The sequence below is a fragment of the Hippopotamus amphibius genome, chromosome 1 (assembly GCF_030028045.1).
Source record: "Hippopotamus amphibius kiboko isolate mHipAmp2 chromosome 1, mHipAmp2.hap2, whole genome shotgun sequence".
In the NCBI taxonomy this organism is placed as follows: Eukaryota; Metazoa; Chordata; class Mammalia; order Artiodactyla; family Hippopotamidae; genus Hippopotamus; species Hippopotamus amphibius.
In genome coordinates, this window is record NC_080186.1 from 195,593,648 (window position 1) to 195,611,934 (window position 18,287).

Here is an 18,287-nt window from a genome sequence, read left to right on the forward strand (position 1 = left end):
ACGACTGTGAGCCTGTGAGCTTCCTCTCTGCACTGTTGCAGGCTGCGCCGGCAACGTTACTCTCCAAGCAGCCGCCAGCCACGAAAGGCAACGGCAGCCTCCGCCTCCTCAGTCCCGTGATTGGCTGGTTTTGCCCATCATTTTCATGCTAGGAAAAGGGAAGGGCCAGTGACGCCCCCGAACCCAGCTGCAGAAGCGGCCGCCACCTCCAATGCACAAGGTGTCTCTTCTGAAAAGAAACCTGAACCCCGGGGAGGCGGCGCGGAGCGACCGGGGCAGGGCTGGCGGGAACCGCGAGAGAGTGCGCCGGGCAGCGCTCGAGGACCAGCGGGAGCCTGGCCGCGGAGGACCCTCGAGACCTGCTTCTGAGATTCCAGGTCCACGCTCTCCTCGCGTTTTATAGATCCTCCCCCCTCCCCGCGACTACATCTCCCCCAAACGGAGCCTTTCTATGAAGAGAAGGTGAGGGAGCTGGGGCAACCAGGACTCTCCCGGGCACCCAAGATGCGCTCCATTAGGAAGAGGTGGACGATCTGCACGATAAGTCTGCTCCTGATCTTTTATAAGACAAAAGAAATAGCAAGAACTGAGGAGCACCAGGAGACGCAACTCATCGGGTAAATGCAAAGCTTCATTTTAGGATATGACAAAAAGTCAAGCCGTAAATGAAATGTGAATATAGAGGACAGAGTGAGGGTTGGGGTAGTATTTGTGTTCGTGTTAGCTTGTGAGTGTTTAGTCTCGTGAATTAACTAACAAAGGCTGTTGATGAGGTGTGTGTGTGATTCTCTACCGCGGGTTCTCGGTATGAGTTCAACTTGCCCTGTTTGGTAATAGTGACAGTTGTGTTGATGCTGGGGCTCGCACGCCAAAGAAGTCACTGCAGAAGTGTCAGCAAAGAAAGAGTGCCCTTGTCCTTTTAGTCCCAGGGCAGAACTCAATCTAGATGTCTTTATTCACCATCTAGTTGCCCTTCCTTCTTTCTTTGCCCTATCACTATAGGCAGATACTAGAGAAAGCTGGCTTCCTGAAAGGCTGAAGTTAAAGCCCAGAAAGCAGGAAATGTGTCTCTGTTTCTTTACGATTTTTTTGGCGTCGGGTAGATCTGTGTATCATAATTTGAATTAGAAACTCCAGGTCAACCAACGATACTTCCTTCTTTGCTGTCCGTGGGTAAAACGCATGGGCGTCATGGTTACAGTTTTGGAAACTGGGTAATGTAGCTTCACACAGAGTATATTTCTGCTCGCTCTTTAGTTTGTCTAGATTTGTTCAGAATCTTCCTCCACCCCAGTAAGTTCTCTAAATATCACACTTCCTTCCTCCCTCCCCCTGGCCTCTGTGTCTTTGAAGTTTACCCAGGAGGTGGTTGCAACTTTGTGTTGCTTACATAGCTTGGAAGCGTTTTCTGAGGATGTGAACCTGGTTGTCAACTCTGTTCTAAGTCCTGTTTCGGAAATCCTGCCTCATCCGGAGGCGTTTGCTATTGCTATCGGAAACTCCACACTGGCAGAGATGCCAGGCTGGTTTTTATTTCCCCTAAGATTTATGAAAACGAAGATAGAACCCTTGCCATTGGGGCGGGGGGCGGGGGGTGGGGGGGTGGGAACAGGACTGCTGAAACGTGTGCGCGTGCACACACACACACACACACACTCTTAATGCACTTCATTTCTTAATATTCCTGCTCCTCCCTAAGTAATGAGAATTTAAGTGAGAAAGACACCAGCTGATCTTTACAGGAGAAATCATTTTATGGAAAATTAATATATAAGTACAGTTGAAGGGACTGGAAGAGAATGAAAAAGCTAATAAGGAATGGGCTGGATGCTTGCTATGCATCAACACATCTCTAAATGCTCTATTGGGGGGGAGGCGGGGGTGGGGTGGGTAGAACGCCGAACTGGGTGAGGTCGTTAACATAGGAAGTGGGTGGGTTGAAAATTCAGCCTAGCTCAATTGTCAGGAAAGAAGGACTCTGGGCCGGGGATGTGGGCATCCCCGGTAGACCTGTGCTTCCCAGGCAGACAAAGGGGTCTTCAGTAAGGTGGTGAACCCACGAGTGGGGGAGAGCCGGAGGCTGGGGCGTGGGGGTCGAGGCTCTTTGTTCCCTTCCGGGCTAGTGGGCTCCGAAGATATGCCTGAGCCCAGACAAAGCGGCCAAGCCTCGCCAGGACTCTGAGGTTCGGGCCCTTGGCTGGCAACCCTGGAGAGCGAGAGTGGCAGGGACGAGTGAGGCGAGAGGAGGCGCCACTTGCCGCCCAGGCGCCCTCTCCGGGCCTCCCTAAGCCGCTGGCAGGAGGGAGAAGCGCACCTCGAGTCCTTCGGGGCAAATAACAGACCTGGGATACTCCCCATTTCCCGGGCCACGTTCCTCCTGTGGCCTTTCCTGGACGCCGCCGGCGGCTGGGCGCTGCCCAGGGCGCCGAGGGGGAGGAGGAGGAGGGCGCAGGCAGGGGTGGGGTGGTCGAGCCCGCTCGTGGCCGGGGGCGGCGGGGGGTGCAGGTTCTCTTGCACCTTCTTCGGGCTGCGCCAGCTCTCCCTGCTCCTCTGAGATTGCGCGCGGCGGGCGCGGGTTCATTAAACAGGAAGAGAGGCGCGCAGCGTCGCTCCCCCCGCTCCCCGAGAGCTGGCCGCGAGGGTGGAAGAATGAGAGAGGAGACGGGGAAGCCTTTCTTGCAGGAATCAGGCCCCCTTTAAACATACAAAAAATAGCAATAACTTCTCCTGCTCCGTCGGCAGCCGGGCTCCTCCTCCCTAATTAAACCCCGCAATTAGGGCCGTGCGGGGCGAGGCGGCGCGCGTCCCCCGGTGCCCCGCAGCGCCCGGGCTGCCGCCGCCGGGTCTTCCCCGAGACCCTGGAGTCGGCGCTGCCCGGGGCACCGTGAGGACGGCTCGTCACCCCTGAGAGCTGCTTCCCTCTTCCCTCAGATGAAAGGTTCAGAGGAAAAGCTTGTGATACCAGTTTATAATGTCGTTTCAACTCCTGAATAGTGCTTCTGGTGGAGGAGTTGACTCACCAAACGACCGTTTTCTCATTGACTGTCTTTCTACCCAAGCCACGTGGAGGGGCTCGTGTTGAGATGAGTAAACCAGAGGGGCGGTGTGGCCCCAGAGCCCAGGCCAGTGATCAGCAGTGAGGTAAACGGCAGCCTCTGACCCTTGGGGGACACTGCGTGCCTCGGGAGTGGGCAGTAGATTCAATTAAGGGCAATTCCATAGTCTTTGTATCTTAGAACTTCCTCCTAGATTCGTATTTAGCTGCCCTGCTACCATTTTGCAATAGGCAGGCAGTTTCTATAGCTGTTCGACCTCTCTCCCTTTTAACACTGAAAGTTCCGTCTAGAGTCAGTGCAACGTAGTTCTTCTTGTATGCAATATCGAGCAGTCATTCCACACAGAAGGAAAAAGAACAGCAGCCCAACTTTCCTACCAACCCTCCACATTCTCATATCTCCAGAGGAACACTAACCAGCAGCATGTTTGTTATAAGGAATGATTGCAGAATAGGTCAAGTAATTATGAGACATTTAAAACTGTTAACTTCGGAGCTAACCCATTAATTGTCTGGTCTGTTGACTAGTTAGTAAAGTTTAACCGAAAGAGCATTAAGGGTATGAAGTGGTCTATTCTTAACGGATATTTTTTTCTTAATGGGAAAGATGGCACTTGCCTCAGAATTGGCCTGTAATTTTACTGGCTCTCTGTGCTCTTTGGGTATAATTAGAAATATGTTAACTTAAGGGTCCTACAGATAAAAATATGTGGGTAAACTCATTTAATGAAACAATGTATTTGAAGGTGTAACAAACTTTAATACCAAATAGACATTTGCTTTGATTGTTATTCCTTGCGACTTGTCACATCCTCTTTTCCTGGTTGACTTTAAATGACACTTCGACTTACTGTTCTTATTATCTAGAGACCTCCTTTTTAATTTGACTGTGTACTTTAGGTTGTCTCACTAGATGATCACCAGTATTAGTTCTAAAACATGATAGAGTTGCCAGTGGAGATAAGCATTCATACTTCGAGTATTGTCATCGTCAGCAGTGTTGGTTCCAGTTTGTTCTAGGGGGGAACACACTCTTGTAACTCAGGAAACCAGAATCTGCATGTTACTTCATATGTTATATTTGGAATTATACTACAAGCCATAAGCTGTAAGTTAAGGTAATACATCTCATCTTTATTTTTAGTTGTTTGACACTTAAGTAATGAAAGCACAACATTGCCTGCTGTTTGTGTTCAGGCTTAGTTTGATGCAAGTTTTCATTTAAATGACTTAAATTTTTATATTAAAGTGGAAATTTAACCTAAGGGAACACATTCATTCCAAAGGCAAGTCAAGAAGAGTTTACAATGGGGTTGAATGCAGGGCTTTTGAGGACCTAATGTCATGAACCAAAATTAATCATATGTGTTATGTACTGCAGAATTAACAGAATAAATTGTAGTGATGCCTTGCAACTCATATTTCAAAGAGAAAAATAATTATAAAGACCAATAGTTGTAAAGACCAACTGCTGATTAGCTTCTGTCACTGGTATTGCACAGACCACCATCTAAGTGGGTTTTTCTTCGCTCGATATAAGCAGGGATACTTTATATTATATATTGCTTTATTTCTTTTATATGTTGTATAATTATCTCTTTAGAAGTACATATTGAATCTTCCTGTATATAGCCCCATGTGAGAAATGCTTTCAGTGCAGCTGTCTAGCAGTCTTCTGCTCTGGGATGAGAAACTAGTAGGGGGTGGCAACATCCTTCATGCCTTGCATTCACAGCAAGGAAAAGCCTATTCCAGACTGAGTACTACCAAGGTCACAAGTGAAAAACCCCTTGGGACTCGTTTAACTTTATACAAAAAAGTTTGCTCCAGAGCCTCAGATTGCTGGAAGCCTGGCCTTCTCACACATGAATCCCATTGACTTGAAGAAGTGTGACTGTAGCTATTTTCATTCAAAATTCTTTCCAGTGATAGAAGTCTGAAATTTGACTTATCACCGGTTCAATGAAAACAATTCAAAGAGCAGAGTAATGTGGTAGCATTTCATTAATATAAAACTGACTTAAATTTTTAAAGCACTTTAAAAAAAAATCTTAGATGTCCTTAAAAGGCTCCATACAATATCTTAGCAATTATTCTGCCTTATAAAAATGTATCTTTATCTACCTGTCAGTAAAGCAATTTCCACAGATATTTAAAATGCCAGCTTACTTTTTGTATACAAGTTTATTGGTGGTGAAAATAATTACTTTAATTGTATCAATCTGTGGTTAGAAAATGATGATATTGACAGGCCAGTTATTAGCAAGATGAAGACTGGGAAGATACCAACCCCTAGAGATGGTGAGAGTTTGTGTCCATACTCATGAAGGCGTATCTCCGGAAGTGTGAAGGTTAACTCTGATATCTAGATTTTCATACATATGTAATAGTTATTATCATTAGACGTGTACTATAAAAATTGACTCTGGGCCACTGAGTAGTAATTGCATCCTATGTTTCACTGCATCCTAAATGACCTCTATAAAATGACTATTATTAGCCATGCATAGGCATGCAAATATATCATTTTCATCAGTAGGATAGTTTAAAATATTAATTTTTATAGAGTTCTAAATTTCACAGGGAGTAGTTGCATTTGATGCTTTGAGTTGCTTCAAATTGGAACTACATGTTTGAAAAAGAATGCAAACCAAAATACCAAACTATAAGCCTCCAATTACAGAATTCATCTAGCAGCTGTTGCACAGAGAATGTTTCCATTGATAGTAGGGGAGGATTGCCTACATAATAAACACAGATTTAGACTTCGTGACTGAGCAAATAGCCATGTTACTTTTTAACTATGTTTTTGATATTCTAAAAAATTAAGAGGTGACATGTAATGAAATACAGATATTGAAAGGGTATGCCATAGAGAGGTGGCTTTTTTATTCTCGGAGTCTGAGTTTACATCTATAAAGTACCAAGAAATAATCTGCTAAACAATGAATAGATTCATCTATAAAGGTCCTAGCGGTGTAAATGCTATCTTAGGTATCTGTCACCTACCACCAGCACACCTGCTATTAGCATGCCACATGATGCACTTGCCTGATGCTATTGATTGGTGGGGATAGCACAGTTAATTATTTTATATAACAAAAAATACCAGTACTAATGGCTACTGAATGAGTTTTCCCTCCATTGCAGTCTCTATCTCCCCACCACCAACAACTATCAGGAAAACATCTCATTGTTGAGATGTTTTGAGACCAATGTAATTTTAGAATTAGCACTTCAATTGTGTTTTATAAATTACTTTCACATGCAGAGTTCCACTTGATCGTCACAAAGTCAAAGCATACTAGATAATGTTTTTGCAATTTTCAAGGTAAGGTAAAGTCACAGTGGCTGAGAAAGAGAATATTGTCAAAGGACATATGGGCTAGCAAGTGACAGAATCACAGACATGCCCAGATCACCTGATATCCAAAGTCTTCTTACACCAGAACAAAAGCTCTTTGCGTTATGTCTGTATGTCTTCTGTGACAGTCTTAGGAGTCACAGCTACACGGATGCAGGAGAATGGGACAAACATCCTGCTCTATTGTTAAACGCAGCAGGAGAGGGAGGGGCTAAAGGGGAACAGAACTTTGATGAGAATTTTTTTCTTTAAATACTACAGAGGTCTTTATATGAAAATAGTTTTATTTCAAAAATAATAAGTAAATTAATAAGTATAAATGATTGTCCTGATAAAGTCACATTCATCTACTCTTTATAATACCTTTCATCATGCTCATACCTCTTTTTCTAACATGTAGAAAAAGTTGTATCTACAAGTTGTCACCAGTAATCTAAATCAAATTATGTATTATGATACTTATATAAAATGCTTCTTACTTTCACAAAGCTGACATTGTGTTTTGTTTCAGAGATGGTGAGCTGTGTTTGAGTCGCTCGCTTGTCAATAGTTCGGATAAAATCATTCGAAAGGCTGGCTCTTCAATCTTCCAGCATTCTGTAGAAGGTTGGAAAATCAATTCCTCTTTGGTCCTAGAGATAAGGTGAGTTTCTTTAATAAGGCATAATAAGTTTCACATCATGTTCTCAAATACATTGGGCTTGGCAAACTTGTATTAAATGTTTGATTTATAGCTTAAGTATGAATACTTCAATAAGAGTGAACCAGCTCTTAATGTTGCTTACTGAAGGATGTGAAACCATAAAACTGAAATTATAGAAATATAAGGATGAATATGTGAGTTTTTAATATACTGTCTTTATACTAATGAAATAAAATATTCAACAGAATCCTAACATTTAACATACTTTACTACTCAGGATAGACATGTATTTTGAGAATTATCTTTAACTTCTTTAAAGTCTCATACTGATCTTATGTTTTCTCACATTGGATACAAGTAGAGACTATTCAGCTGCTATTTTGTCAACAATTATAAATAAATTTGACTTATTCTATCAAGGGGTGTTTCTGTGTGCACTCCTGTAATAAAAGTCTCAATAATTATATCCTAAATAGGTAAAAATTAGCAAATAAGACTTCTAGAGTACAGGTTTATTCTTTGCAAGGTTCTGGTATTTTTGTTTAGATAAGCTCTTGAAATCAAATTCAGTGCCTACACATATCCATTTCATCTTTTCTTCAATTATAATTCTCTAATGAGAAAGTTAGAGCCAGACCTTCCTAATTATGGAGGAAGCAAGCAGATCATTTTCTATGTAGTTACATTGCTATATTGGTTGGTATGTTTAAATCAAAGCATTTCAGTAAATCAGAACTCTTTAAAAATTCAAGAGCACAACCATCCTTTACATAAAAAAATCATTGCATTTTTCTAGTATTGGCAAAATGCTGATTACTCAATGATTGGGTATGAACATACAGATTTCATAAGAGTAGGTTAGTGGTTAAGAGGGTAAGCTGCTGATCTGTTGGCATTTCTACTTCCTCACTTCTTGGATCACACCTACATATAATGTAGATTATAAGCCACTTGAAAGAAGAATCTTCTACCCTCATCTTTAGAGTATGCATAGCAATTCATAGAATGCATTGCAGCAGAGGCACTCACTACATGTTGAAATATGGTTGAAAGAATGTCTGGAAATTAAAAAGAGATGGGTGCCATGGAAATGCAGGAGTGGTTAGACTACTTTGTTTTAAAGCTTTCAAAGTGACTGGAATGGAAACACGAATCAAACCACGTCAATGTCAAATGGTGTATGTTTGGCTGTTTTTAGTTTAGGGTGAACTTTATTTGTAGGAAGAGTGCAAGAACAAGGACACAAGTAGCATATGATGTAGTGCAGCTCTGACCAACTTTATAAATTGGTGTCTTCTGGGTAGAATATGTTCAGCAAGCAATATTTATTTCAACTGGGTAAAAAGAAACTTAAAGCAATTTAGGAGATTCCTTATAAAAGCACAGATTTTCATATACTCTTGGGAAATTAAAAAATGTGGCAACTCCGGACCTGTGTTCCTACTGAGAACTCTTTGGCTGAAGCCAACGCTAACCATGAGCTATCCAGTTTGATAGTTTTACACCTGGGGCTCCGTTTTCTCATGATACATACCTAGTGCCTTTCTCACTATCTCATACTCCTATACCCGCATTTGAACTTAGAAGCCCTGTAAGAGATGAGATAATTATGAGGAAAAAGCTACAGGATGTGGGACTAGATGGGGCCATAAATACAGTGTAGTTGAGTTTAGCACAGAGTAAGGATTTATATTTCTTAGATGTATATTGGAAAGAGAGGAATATGGGCACTTAAAAAGGAAAATATTTGAAGTATAAGGATGCCCAGAAAGAGAACTTTTAAGTTTGAATGATTGGGCAAGAAAGGTGTCAATTACGTAAGGCTGTATAGATCAGGTAAAGGAAAGTAATGGAAGAAAGTAAAGTAAAATAAGAAATTGTAATAGGTAATGTATCTAGCCATGCTAAATAACATATCAGATAAAGTCTAATAAATAAATTAGATACATAATTAACAACAGTGTAATCAATATATCTGGCTATGCCTTCCTAGTATCTATGAAAAAAATGAATACTATAGATGTGCAAGAAGCTACATATCTTGCTGTCTTTAAGATAGTCAAGCTAAGGGTATTTAACATAAATTGACCCAAGCAATTTGTTATTGCAACTTTACAAATTAATGAGGGTTGCATTCATATCTTTGAGGGTGATTTATTTTCAATTATAACAGCTAATAATATGAATGAAATTCATATTATTAGTACTCTTTTCATATGGTTCTCCTTAACAGATAAAGATGTAAACAATAAAAGAGTAAATATTGAATAAGACATACAAAGTTGTCACTTCTTTACAAGAAAATAATAATTTGTAGAAACCATTATTGTACAAACAGTTCATAAAAATTATAATTGCCTATAGCAGTAGTGACTAGTAAGTATCAATCAATTTGACACCCATAATAAAAAATTCTGAATATAAAAATACCTGATTATTGGCTTAGCTTTCTTTTTGTCTTACTTGAAACTAATTTTAAAGTATTTTGGTTATTTTCCTTTGTTTTATCCCCAGATATATAGCATTTATGAAGAACCACATTACTTTGTGTCTGTAAGTGGGTGTGGGCACATTTTACAAGTGTTCTCAAAATTCTACTTTGAAGTTTTTGATTAAGACATTATAACTAATCATTTTTGATCTTACATGATTGAACTATGCTTACAAATCTTTCTCATTTTAAAAATCTCATTAAACTTATAATGCTCTTGTGACATTCCTAATAAATTATTTATCTGTTTGCATTAAAATGTGAAACAGTCACGGAAGATAAATTGTTTTTCCCTACATTTGTAGACATGATTTTCTTTCTTATTATTAATTCTTCCAGCCCTATATACACTCCTCTGCTTTCATAAGCACATCAAGAATTGATTCATATATATTCACCAAACAACTGTACCTCTGGGGAGTTGTCTGAGAGAGATGGTTTCATGTGTTCATTGTACTTTGAAAATTCATCAAGATTTAGGGAAGTTTAGCATTCCACAGCTAACTTCACAATTAAACTAATTAGCTTGGTTAAAGGTTTGATTTTATTGGTAGTAGTATGTTCTTTATTATTGTAAGCTAAGAAATAACACATTTAAGATGCATCAGATGTTGTGAGTGTATCTGTGAACATTGTACTGAGAAATTATCTAGTCACGTCCAACACTTGTGACTTGACTTTTTATCATCTTTGGGTTGTTTCTTTTTTTTCCCCTCATTTTTCATATGTTGAATAGAAAACTAAAGAATTACAATACTAGATGTGAACGTATAGAAATGTATGACCTCAGCTACTTATCAGGACCAGAATAAGCATATCATAAAAATATTTTCAACTTTTAGTGTCATCATATATCCAAGTCCTTAAACAGATAAGATTTGCAGGTTGACTAAACATAATTGCGAATTTATATGTGCTTCACCTGTCAAAAAGACTTTGCTGTTGCATGCGTTGATTTACGTTAGAAAAAGATCCACATACAATTCAATAGTGCACATCGTGGGTCACACAGCTTGTAAGTCCCAGAGTCAAGCTTCAAAGCCAGGCCTGTCTGACTCTGGAACCAGAGCTCTAAATTATGAGATAAATTTTTTGGAAGACTATAGTTTAATACAAAAAATGCATACTATTAAAATGTATCTTTATGAAGTACAGTTGTGTTTTTTGCTCTAAAATAATAAAATATAAGATAGTATTCGTCCAATATTGCCAAATGCTGGGCCAAATATCAAATGGCTATCTGAGGTGTAAATTAAACTAAAAAGTGCTTTTTTTTCAAGCTTTTCTGAGAGAGTTTGCTTTTTCATTTGGTTGTGTTCAGGATTTTTCTTTTAATACTAATTAGAATATCTTTCCTAAAGCAGCTAGGACCCTAACGAAGCTCAGAAGCCCTAACAGGCTAAAGGTTGTGTTTTTTTTTTCAGGGCTTCGAGGCACATTGCCTAGCAGAAATAATCTTTTGAGACAAAAAATTGTGTTCCTTCTGCTTTTTGTAGGCATAATGAAACACTTGGCATTTCTTAAACTTTTTTTTTCTTTTTAGTAAACTATGTCAGTAATAATTGAATGGTTTCAGTGATTTTTGTCTGGAGTCAAAAGTTTGCAAAAACTGATTCCTAATATATGTATCACTACCTAGTTTGTTTCTCAACTTGTGATGCATTCCAGCTGTAAGATTTGCCTCACAATACTTGCTGATAGTCAACAATGTCATTTAGATTAAATTTTAGTTGCTACAGCACGTGTGCTTGTTGTTGACAGGAAACCTACAGAGACGAAAGAGTGGCACCTGGTGATAGGTTAGCTATATTTAACATTTCACAAGTGAAAACAATGTTTAGTAAATTAATACTCCAGGACTCTGCAGCTGCTGTTTCAAGTGGTGGGTGATGTTGAAAGGGAAGTTCTACTTGAAAATGCAGTTGAAAAAAGTTGCTGTGTAGAATCTATTCCTGTCAGTTTCAGCCTAAACCAGCCTTTCAATTTAAGCCAACATTGCCTAACAAAAAGTAATCTTTATGACTAACTTTTTAGTCTTACCAAAAGTGAAGCATGTTTCCTGGTTCTATCAGTTATCTTTATCGTTAAAACAGTTGCTGAACGTAGGTGTTTGCTTTTCGAAAAGGCTTTCAAAAATTACATTATGCTTACAGAATGACAGTTAAGGAATCTTTTGTTGTTGTTGTTGTTCTTTATTATATAGATTTATTTATTTATTTATTTTTATTGGCTGCGTTGGGTCTTCGTTGCTGCCCGTGGGCTTTGTCTAGCTGCAGCGAGTGGGGGCTACTCTTTGTTGTGGTGTGCAGGCTCCTCATTGCAGTGGCTTCTCTTGCTGTGGAGCACAGGCTCTAGGCACTCAGGCTTCAATAGTTGTGGCACATGGGTTTAGTTACTTGGTGGGATATCGGATCTTCCAGGACCAGGGATGGAACCCATGTCCCCTGCATTAGCAGGCGGATTCTTAACCACTGCACCACCAGGGAAGTCCTTGTTGTTGTTGTTCTTTTAAGTCACACACAGAAAACACAATTCCCTGCTTTAAAAATCTGGTAATAACTTGACCACATATTATGAAAACTTATATGATCATTAGCTTTTGTTGACTGATGCTTCCTTAGAGCCCAGAAGTTAGAGTTTTCTCTCACATTCTGAAGTAATTTTGTTTAATCTGCTGTTTTCATTAGAATCAATTATCTTTTGAGCAAAGCATATATGCTTTCCTTGGTAATACTTAAGTGTTGTTTCAGTTCAGCATACGTACAAGAGTTTTTCAGGCTTCCAATGACATTTAGTTAATTATATTTAAGCACTAGTTTTCTTCTTTCTGTTTTTTTTTTTTTAGATAGATTTACAGGCTGAACAACAATTAGACTTAGAAGATCCATAGAACTTTTATAGTCCATTAAATCTATAATCTAAAAAATACCTACAGCCTACTAGGGAGAGAAAAACTGACTATACTATTTCCAGAAAATATTAAGCATTTTATCAATATGTTCACTCATAGTAATTATTTTCAGTCTTTCTTGCATCCTACACCAGGAACCTTATCTCAGATAATTTTCCAGGCATAGATTTACATCCTAAAGTAAAAACAAAACGTTTGGTTCAATGTAGGAGAAAGAAGAAACTAGAGACTTTCAGGGTGCCCCCCCCACCCCCGTCCTTTTCAGTTTAAAAAAGCAAATCCAACACTAACAATTGTTCTGTTTTGTAGAAATTTGTGAAAATGTAGAAATTTACATTTTTATATTTTGATTAGTCTCTGTGAATTGGTATTTTGTATCCTGTCTTGGAAACTTTTACTATTTTTACTGCTTCCATTTAAAAAATAAAGTACCTTTGAACCTTAAATACATGCAATAGTATCATCTGTAGTTAATAATTATCACATTAAGCATTATTTTCTTCCTAAACTCTTATAGTCCGCTTTTTAATATCAATTTTCCCTGAAATGAATAAATTCAAGGTGTTCTCTCATACACAGAGATTTAGAGGACTTATGTTTGAAAATGTTTTTGCTGCTAACTTTCTATAACACAGCAAAGGTACTGTGATTGGAAAGTCCCTCTTACTGTCAGTTGACAAGCGTTTAAGTGTTAACTTTATGAGTAAGGGGGGTTTCCCTTTTAAATTTCCAAGCTAAAGAGTCTTCTTTCAAATCTGGACCTCTAATCTATTCACTTCATGCTTGCAAACATGCCACTACTTGTGAGTTACATCTTCAGATATCTACAGTAACCCCTTTAAATTATGTTCAAAGGAAATGCTAACACCATCTAGTGTGGCGATCTGACCACATCCGTGCAGTCTTCATTTTAGAGTCAAACTTGTCATTTTCACAGGAAATGAAAAAAAAACACATACAGGTGTCAGGCATTACTTGGTTTTTTTATCAAACAAGTAACTGGTAGTTAATATGTGCAAAAGTTGATTGCTGCTCTTGGTACTAGTTGTGAACTTTTGTGAGGAATCATATGTGCTTCACATAATGGAAGACCTGTTTTCTGCAGTGCATATGCTCTATGCTCTGCAGCAATTCTCTTCTTATGTAATCTGTACTTTGTTAAGATGACTATTATGATGCCTGCTAATTTCTATTAATTTTAAAATTTCATTTGTAGGGCATTTACATAGATTTTCCTGTACACATTTTACTCCTTGCAAACCTGATGTTCCATATATGTGAGAAAAAAATTCAAAATATGTTCTTTTTTTGGAGAGTTGATGGACATATTCCTTGTGTATATAATCCGGCCTAATAAAGTATTCGATCATTTGGTTTCCTAATTGGCTCACACGTTAAAGTGGAAACTATTTAAAGCAAACCAAAATAAAGAAAACAAAAGGAAAGCTATGAGTTAGTTATTTTATATCCCTCCTTGCTAGTCGTGCTTCTGGCTTATAAATATGATTGGGGGAATTGCCCTTTTGACGGAGTGATAGGAAGAGATCATATTTTGTGCTCAATAATAAAATTTATAAATAGTGATGAAGTTTAATCAATAATAGCATTAGAGGAAAATACGTCTATCATATCATGAATGTTACAATAATGACATTGTTTTGAGCATTCTGAAAATTCAAGCTTGCAGTTAAGAGCACTTCAGTAAATAATATCCAACTTCCAACCCAGAAGACTGCTTTCTTAGATAGCTTCTAGGTGGTATATGTTTGGGAGCTTGAGGATAAGCAATCCCAGACTTTTATAAGCCAGATTCATGGTTTTCTTTGTCAGTATAATTCCCTCAAAAACTTACTAAACTCCTTAGCTATTTCTTTGTAGTTAGTTCCTGGTATGAATAAACCCACCCAAAAATTCCTTCTGAACACAGTTCTTTAGCCTTCAGATTCTCCCCTAATTATTCTGGCTTAACCCTCCTTTTCCTCAATTTATTGGCAGCTACTCTTAAGTTATTTGAATTTATAGACTTAGGGGAGAAGACAGTATCCTTCTTGCTGATGGCTGGCTCTGATTTATAGTTGTATCTCTTGCTAATTGGTTTATTGGAGACATTTGGGAGGTCCCAGTTACTGGACTCTCACACAGTTTAGATTACAGGCCTTGCCAGAGATATTCTCTTCTGTCTTGGTCTGCAACTTTGTTATTTCATGTCTGACTACCTCTTTTAGTTCCTTGCTAAAAGGGGTAACCAACATAAAGCAACATACTAGCACCTTTTAACCAATTATCCAAGAGCAGCAAGTTTATTACATACAGGATATGACTCCCAAGTTATTATAGACCACAGTTTCATCAGATGCTATTGAGCTTGGAAGAAAACTTTCATATTTCATATTTCATACATATATAGTGCTGTAGTTTTAACTTTACTTCAAATAATTATAATACACACATGATTCGGATAAATGTTAATAATTTTATTGGAAAATGCAATCCTTTTAATAGAGTTAAAGTATAATTCCAAACAATTTCATGTTTTTTCTATTCACCTGTACAGACAACATTGGACAAAATAGATGATTATAGGTAATTAGTTAAGGCTGGCAGAATACTACGTAGCTAAGGAAAGTCAAGTCATGGCAATAGTATTTTATTTAATAAACTATTTTTTTCTATAAATTTTGATAGCGGGCATTTTTAACTCCACAAATAAGTGTGTATACTATATATCAATTTACAAAATCATTGAAAAGCTATGTGCAAATGACTTTTTAAAAATATATTTTATTTCCAATAGAATCTACTTAATTGGTTGGTTTAATTACCACCTGAAAATTAAAGATTAGTGATTTACCAATTTATATCTCATCATACGTTACTTTGTAAATGATATTACCAGTCCTTGGCTATGTTGTCATTAATGGAAAACTTGGCTTGTGTCTCAAATATAGGAAGAACATTCTTCGTTTCCTAGATGCAGAACGAGATGTCTCAGTGGTCAAGAGCAGTTTTAAGCCTGGTGATGTCATACATTATGTGCTGGACAGACGCCGGACACTAAATATTTCTCAGGATCTGCACAGCCTCCTACCTGAAGTTTCACCAATGAAAAATCGAAGATTTAAGACCTGTGCAGTTGTTGGAAATTCTGGCATTCTGTTAGACAGTGAATGTGGAAAAGAGATTGACAGTCACAATTTTGTAATAAGGTGAGCTTTCTTCTGTTCATAAAGATTGTAATTTCTTCGAAAACCTTTCACTTAGGACTAGACCACTGGCAGAAATGTTTAAATCTAATATTAATATTAAGAATTATTGAAAGCTCAAACAAATATTTATCTGTGATATCTTTATCTGTGTAGTATCCAACTTTACACTTACCCTGGAATGTAAAATAGAATTATCGTATCATTGAAAGAAAAGATGATCTCGGAGCAATAAGATTCACAACACTGTTTTTTTTTTTTGTGAAATGACAATTTTATTAAATAAAACACACAGAAAAACTATTTATTCAGTGATAGAAATAATTATTTAATTCTATTAGTGAATGAATTAATTCACTTAATTCCATTCCTAATGCTATTTATGTTCAACAAAGCATATTATTTTATTTATTCATAAAATTATGAACACTGCTATGCAATAGTATTACAGATATAAGTTAATTTTACTTTTTTAATAACAATTGTTTAGCATATTCTAATTTAACAAGTTGCTATTTGATACCTTGGGCCAAATTGCTTTCATCACTCTTTATACGTGATATTTGCATATGTTAGTACATTTTAGTTTTTTACTTTTCTCACGGACTTAAACATAGCAATTTGTTTTTCATTGATGGTCAGCAGATATTTGATAAAGTCGTGTGTTCAGTTAGCTTTTGATTAACTGAAAGAAAGACAACAGTAGACTAAAGATTGTAATGACAACATAGATATTAATTAGCATTTTTAAGTTCTCAATTGATATATCTAAATAGATTTTTTGACTTTTTCTAGTTCTTCAGAAATATTTGCTGAATAAATGAAATGTATATTGAAATATGAAATACTGCAATATAAAGATAGATAGGAAAGTGTGCTGATGTGCTATGCTGACAAATAACTTGACGTTTTGAAGCTATGCTGGAATCCAGCCTGTGGAAGTATAGGTCTTGAAAAAAAATCTTTTTGAATTATAGTATTAAAAATAAATATAATTAGATAAGTATTAATCATAGATAGGCAAGTTTTTTATAAAAGAATAATGGCCATGAAAGATCGTAAGAGAGCAGTCTCAGGGAATACACCTCATAACAATGAATGTAACTACAAACATGTTGCCTTACTGGCTTACTTCTCTCAGTTGCATGCAGAGTCAGAGACTGATTTGACCTCAGTTGAGCCTTTAAAAACCTGAACCTTTAAAGTGATTGAACTGAGAGAAAAACCCTGTCAACATATAGATATACAAAAAAAAAATTGTGTCCAAAGAGGAGACAGAAATATTTGTTGAGGGAATGACAGTGGAAGTGGAGGTAATGAGCTTTAAACACTGAAGTCTTTGTGAAGCATGGCTGTGAAGGAAAAGTAAGGCTTCTGGAATTCCTCAAGAGATTGGAATCAGAGGGCAGATAAAATGAAGAAGAAAAGATGTTAGAGCACAGTAGAAATTGTTGCAAGGTAAAGAAGAGAATTTGTGAAGTTGATTAATCCTGGAGGGATACAGGATCCAAATGTGACTGATTCCATGTTTTTACACCCCTTTAAGCTTTCGCATTGGGATCTGCATAACCCACTAGGTTCAGCCTCACCTCTGAGTCTGAAATTAAGATTATAGTGCCAGCTAACACTTCAATCAGATCACAATAAATATCTCTTCCTTTTTTTTTTTTTTTTTTTTGTAGCAAGGACAATTAAGATCTAGTATTTTAGCAACTTTAAATTTGATAATACAGTATTGTTGACTGTAATCACTAGGCTATGCAATAGATCTTCAGAATTTATCTGTTTGTTGCAGGTCACTCACTGGTGTTGGAGCATTTGCAAATGTAGAGTGTTTTTAGGAATCGAACTTCAAGAGGTTCTTTATCTTTTCTAAGCTCTAATTATTTTAAAAACTTATTTAACAAGAACACAATAGTGACCAATCCTGAATCTGTAATTGTGTTATGCTTTTAGGAAGAAGTATAAAAAAAATGAAGATAAGCATCTTAATGAAGGCACAAAAATTATTGCTGTAATTGTTTTTTATCTTTTTCTCCTATTTTTACTAGTTTCCAAAAATCAAAGTTGGAATATCCTACATTAAAGTATGAGCTAGGGAAGTGTAGCTCGGGATTGGGTTTCCAATTTTCCAGGAAAAACTTTGGCAAGAATGCACTTTGCATTAGAAACAAATAATCTCTGCAAAAAAATCTTTTCTTTTGTAATAATATCTAGTTTGGAAATTCATCCCTTTGAGTCTCATGGACACAGGGACTCCAGTGACATATCATTACACCAGACCTCCATCCTTCCTAAAACTCTAATCTTTCTCATGGCATCTGGCTTATCATCTGTATGCCAAATATCTTTTCCTTCCCCAAGAGTATGTGACCTTTTGTTAAATGTACATGTGTCTGTTCTACTCTAGAACATCAAAAAGGTCTTTATTTTTTATTTTTTTTATTTAATTGGCTGTGTTGGGTCTTCTTTGCTGTGCGCGGGCTTTCCTTTAGTTGCGGTGAGTGGGGGCTTCTTTTTGTTGCGGTGCATGGGCTCCTCATTGCTGTGGCCTCTCTTGCTGCGGAGCATGGGCTCTAGGCATGTGGGCTTCAGTAGTTGCAGCACATGGGCTCAATAG

At 37.6% G+C, this 18,287-nt stretch overlaps 1 protein-coding gene across 1 annotated transcript in view; it reads left to right on the top strand.

Moving 5' to 3' along the window:
• Positions 1-211: 211 nt before the first annotated feature.
• Positions 212-18,287, top strand: part of ST8SIA4 (ST8 alpha-N-acetyl-neuraminide alpha-2,8-sialyltransferase 4) — a 97,643-nt gene continuing 79,567 nt past the window's right edge. Inside the window, 5 exon segments of the mRNA XM_057738372.1 lie at positions 212-331; positions 333-419; positions 421-617; positions 6,931-7,062; positions 15,413-15,670. Coding sequence (XP_057594355.1) covers positions 212-331; positions 333-419; positions 421-617; positions 6,931-7,062; positions 15,413-15,670 — 794 coding nt within the window.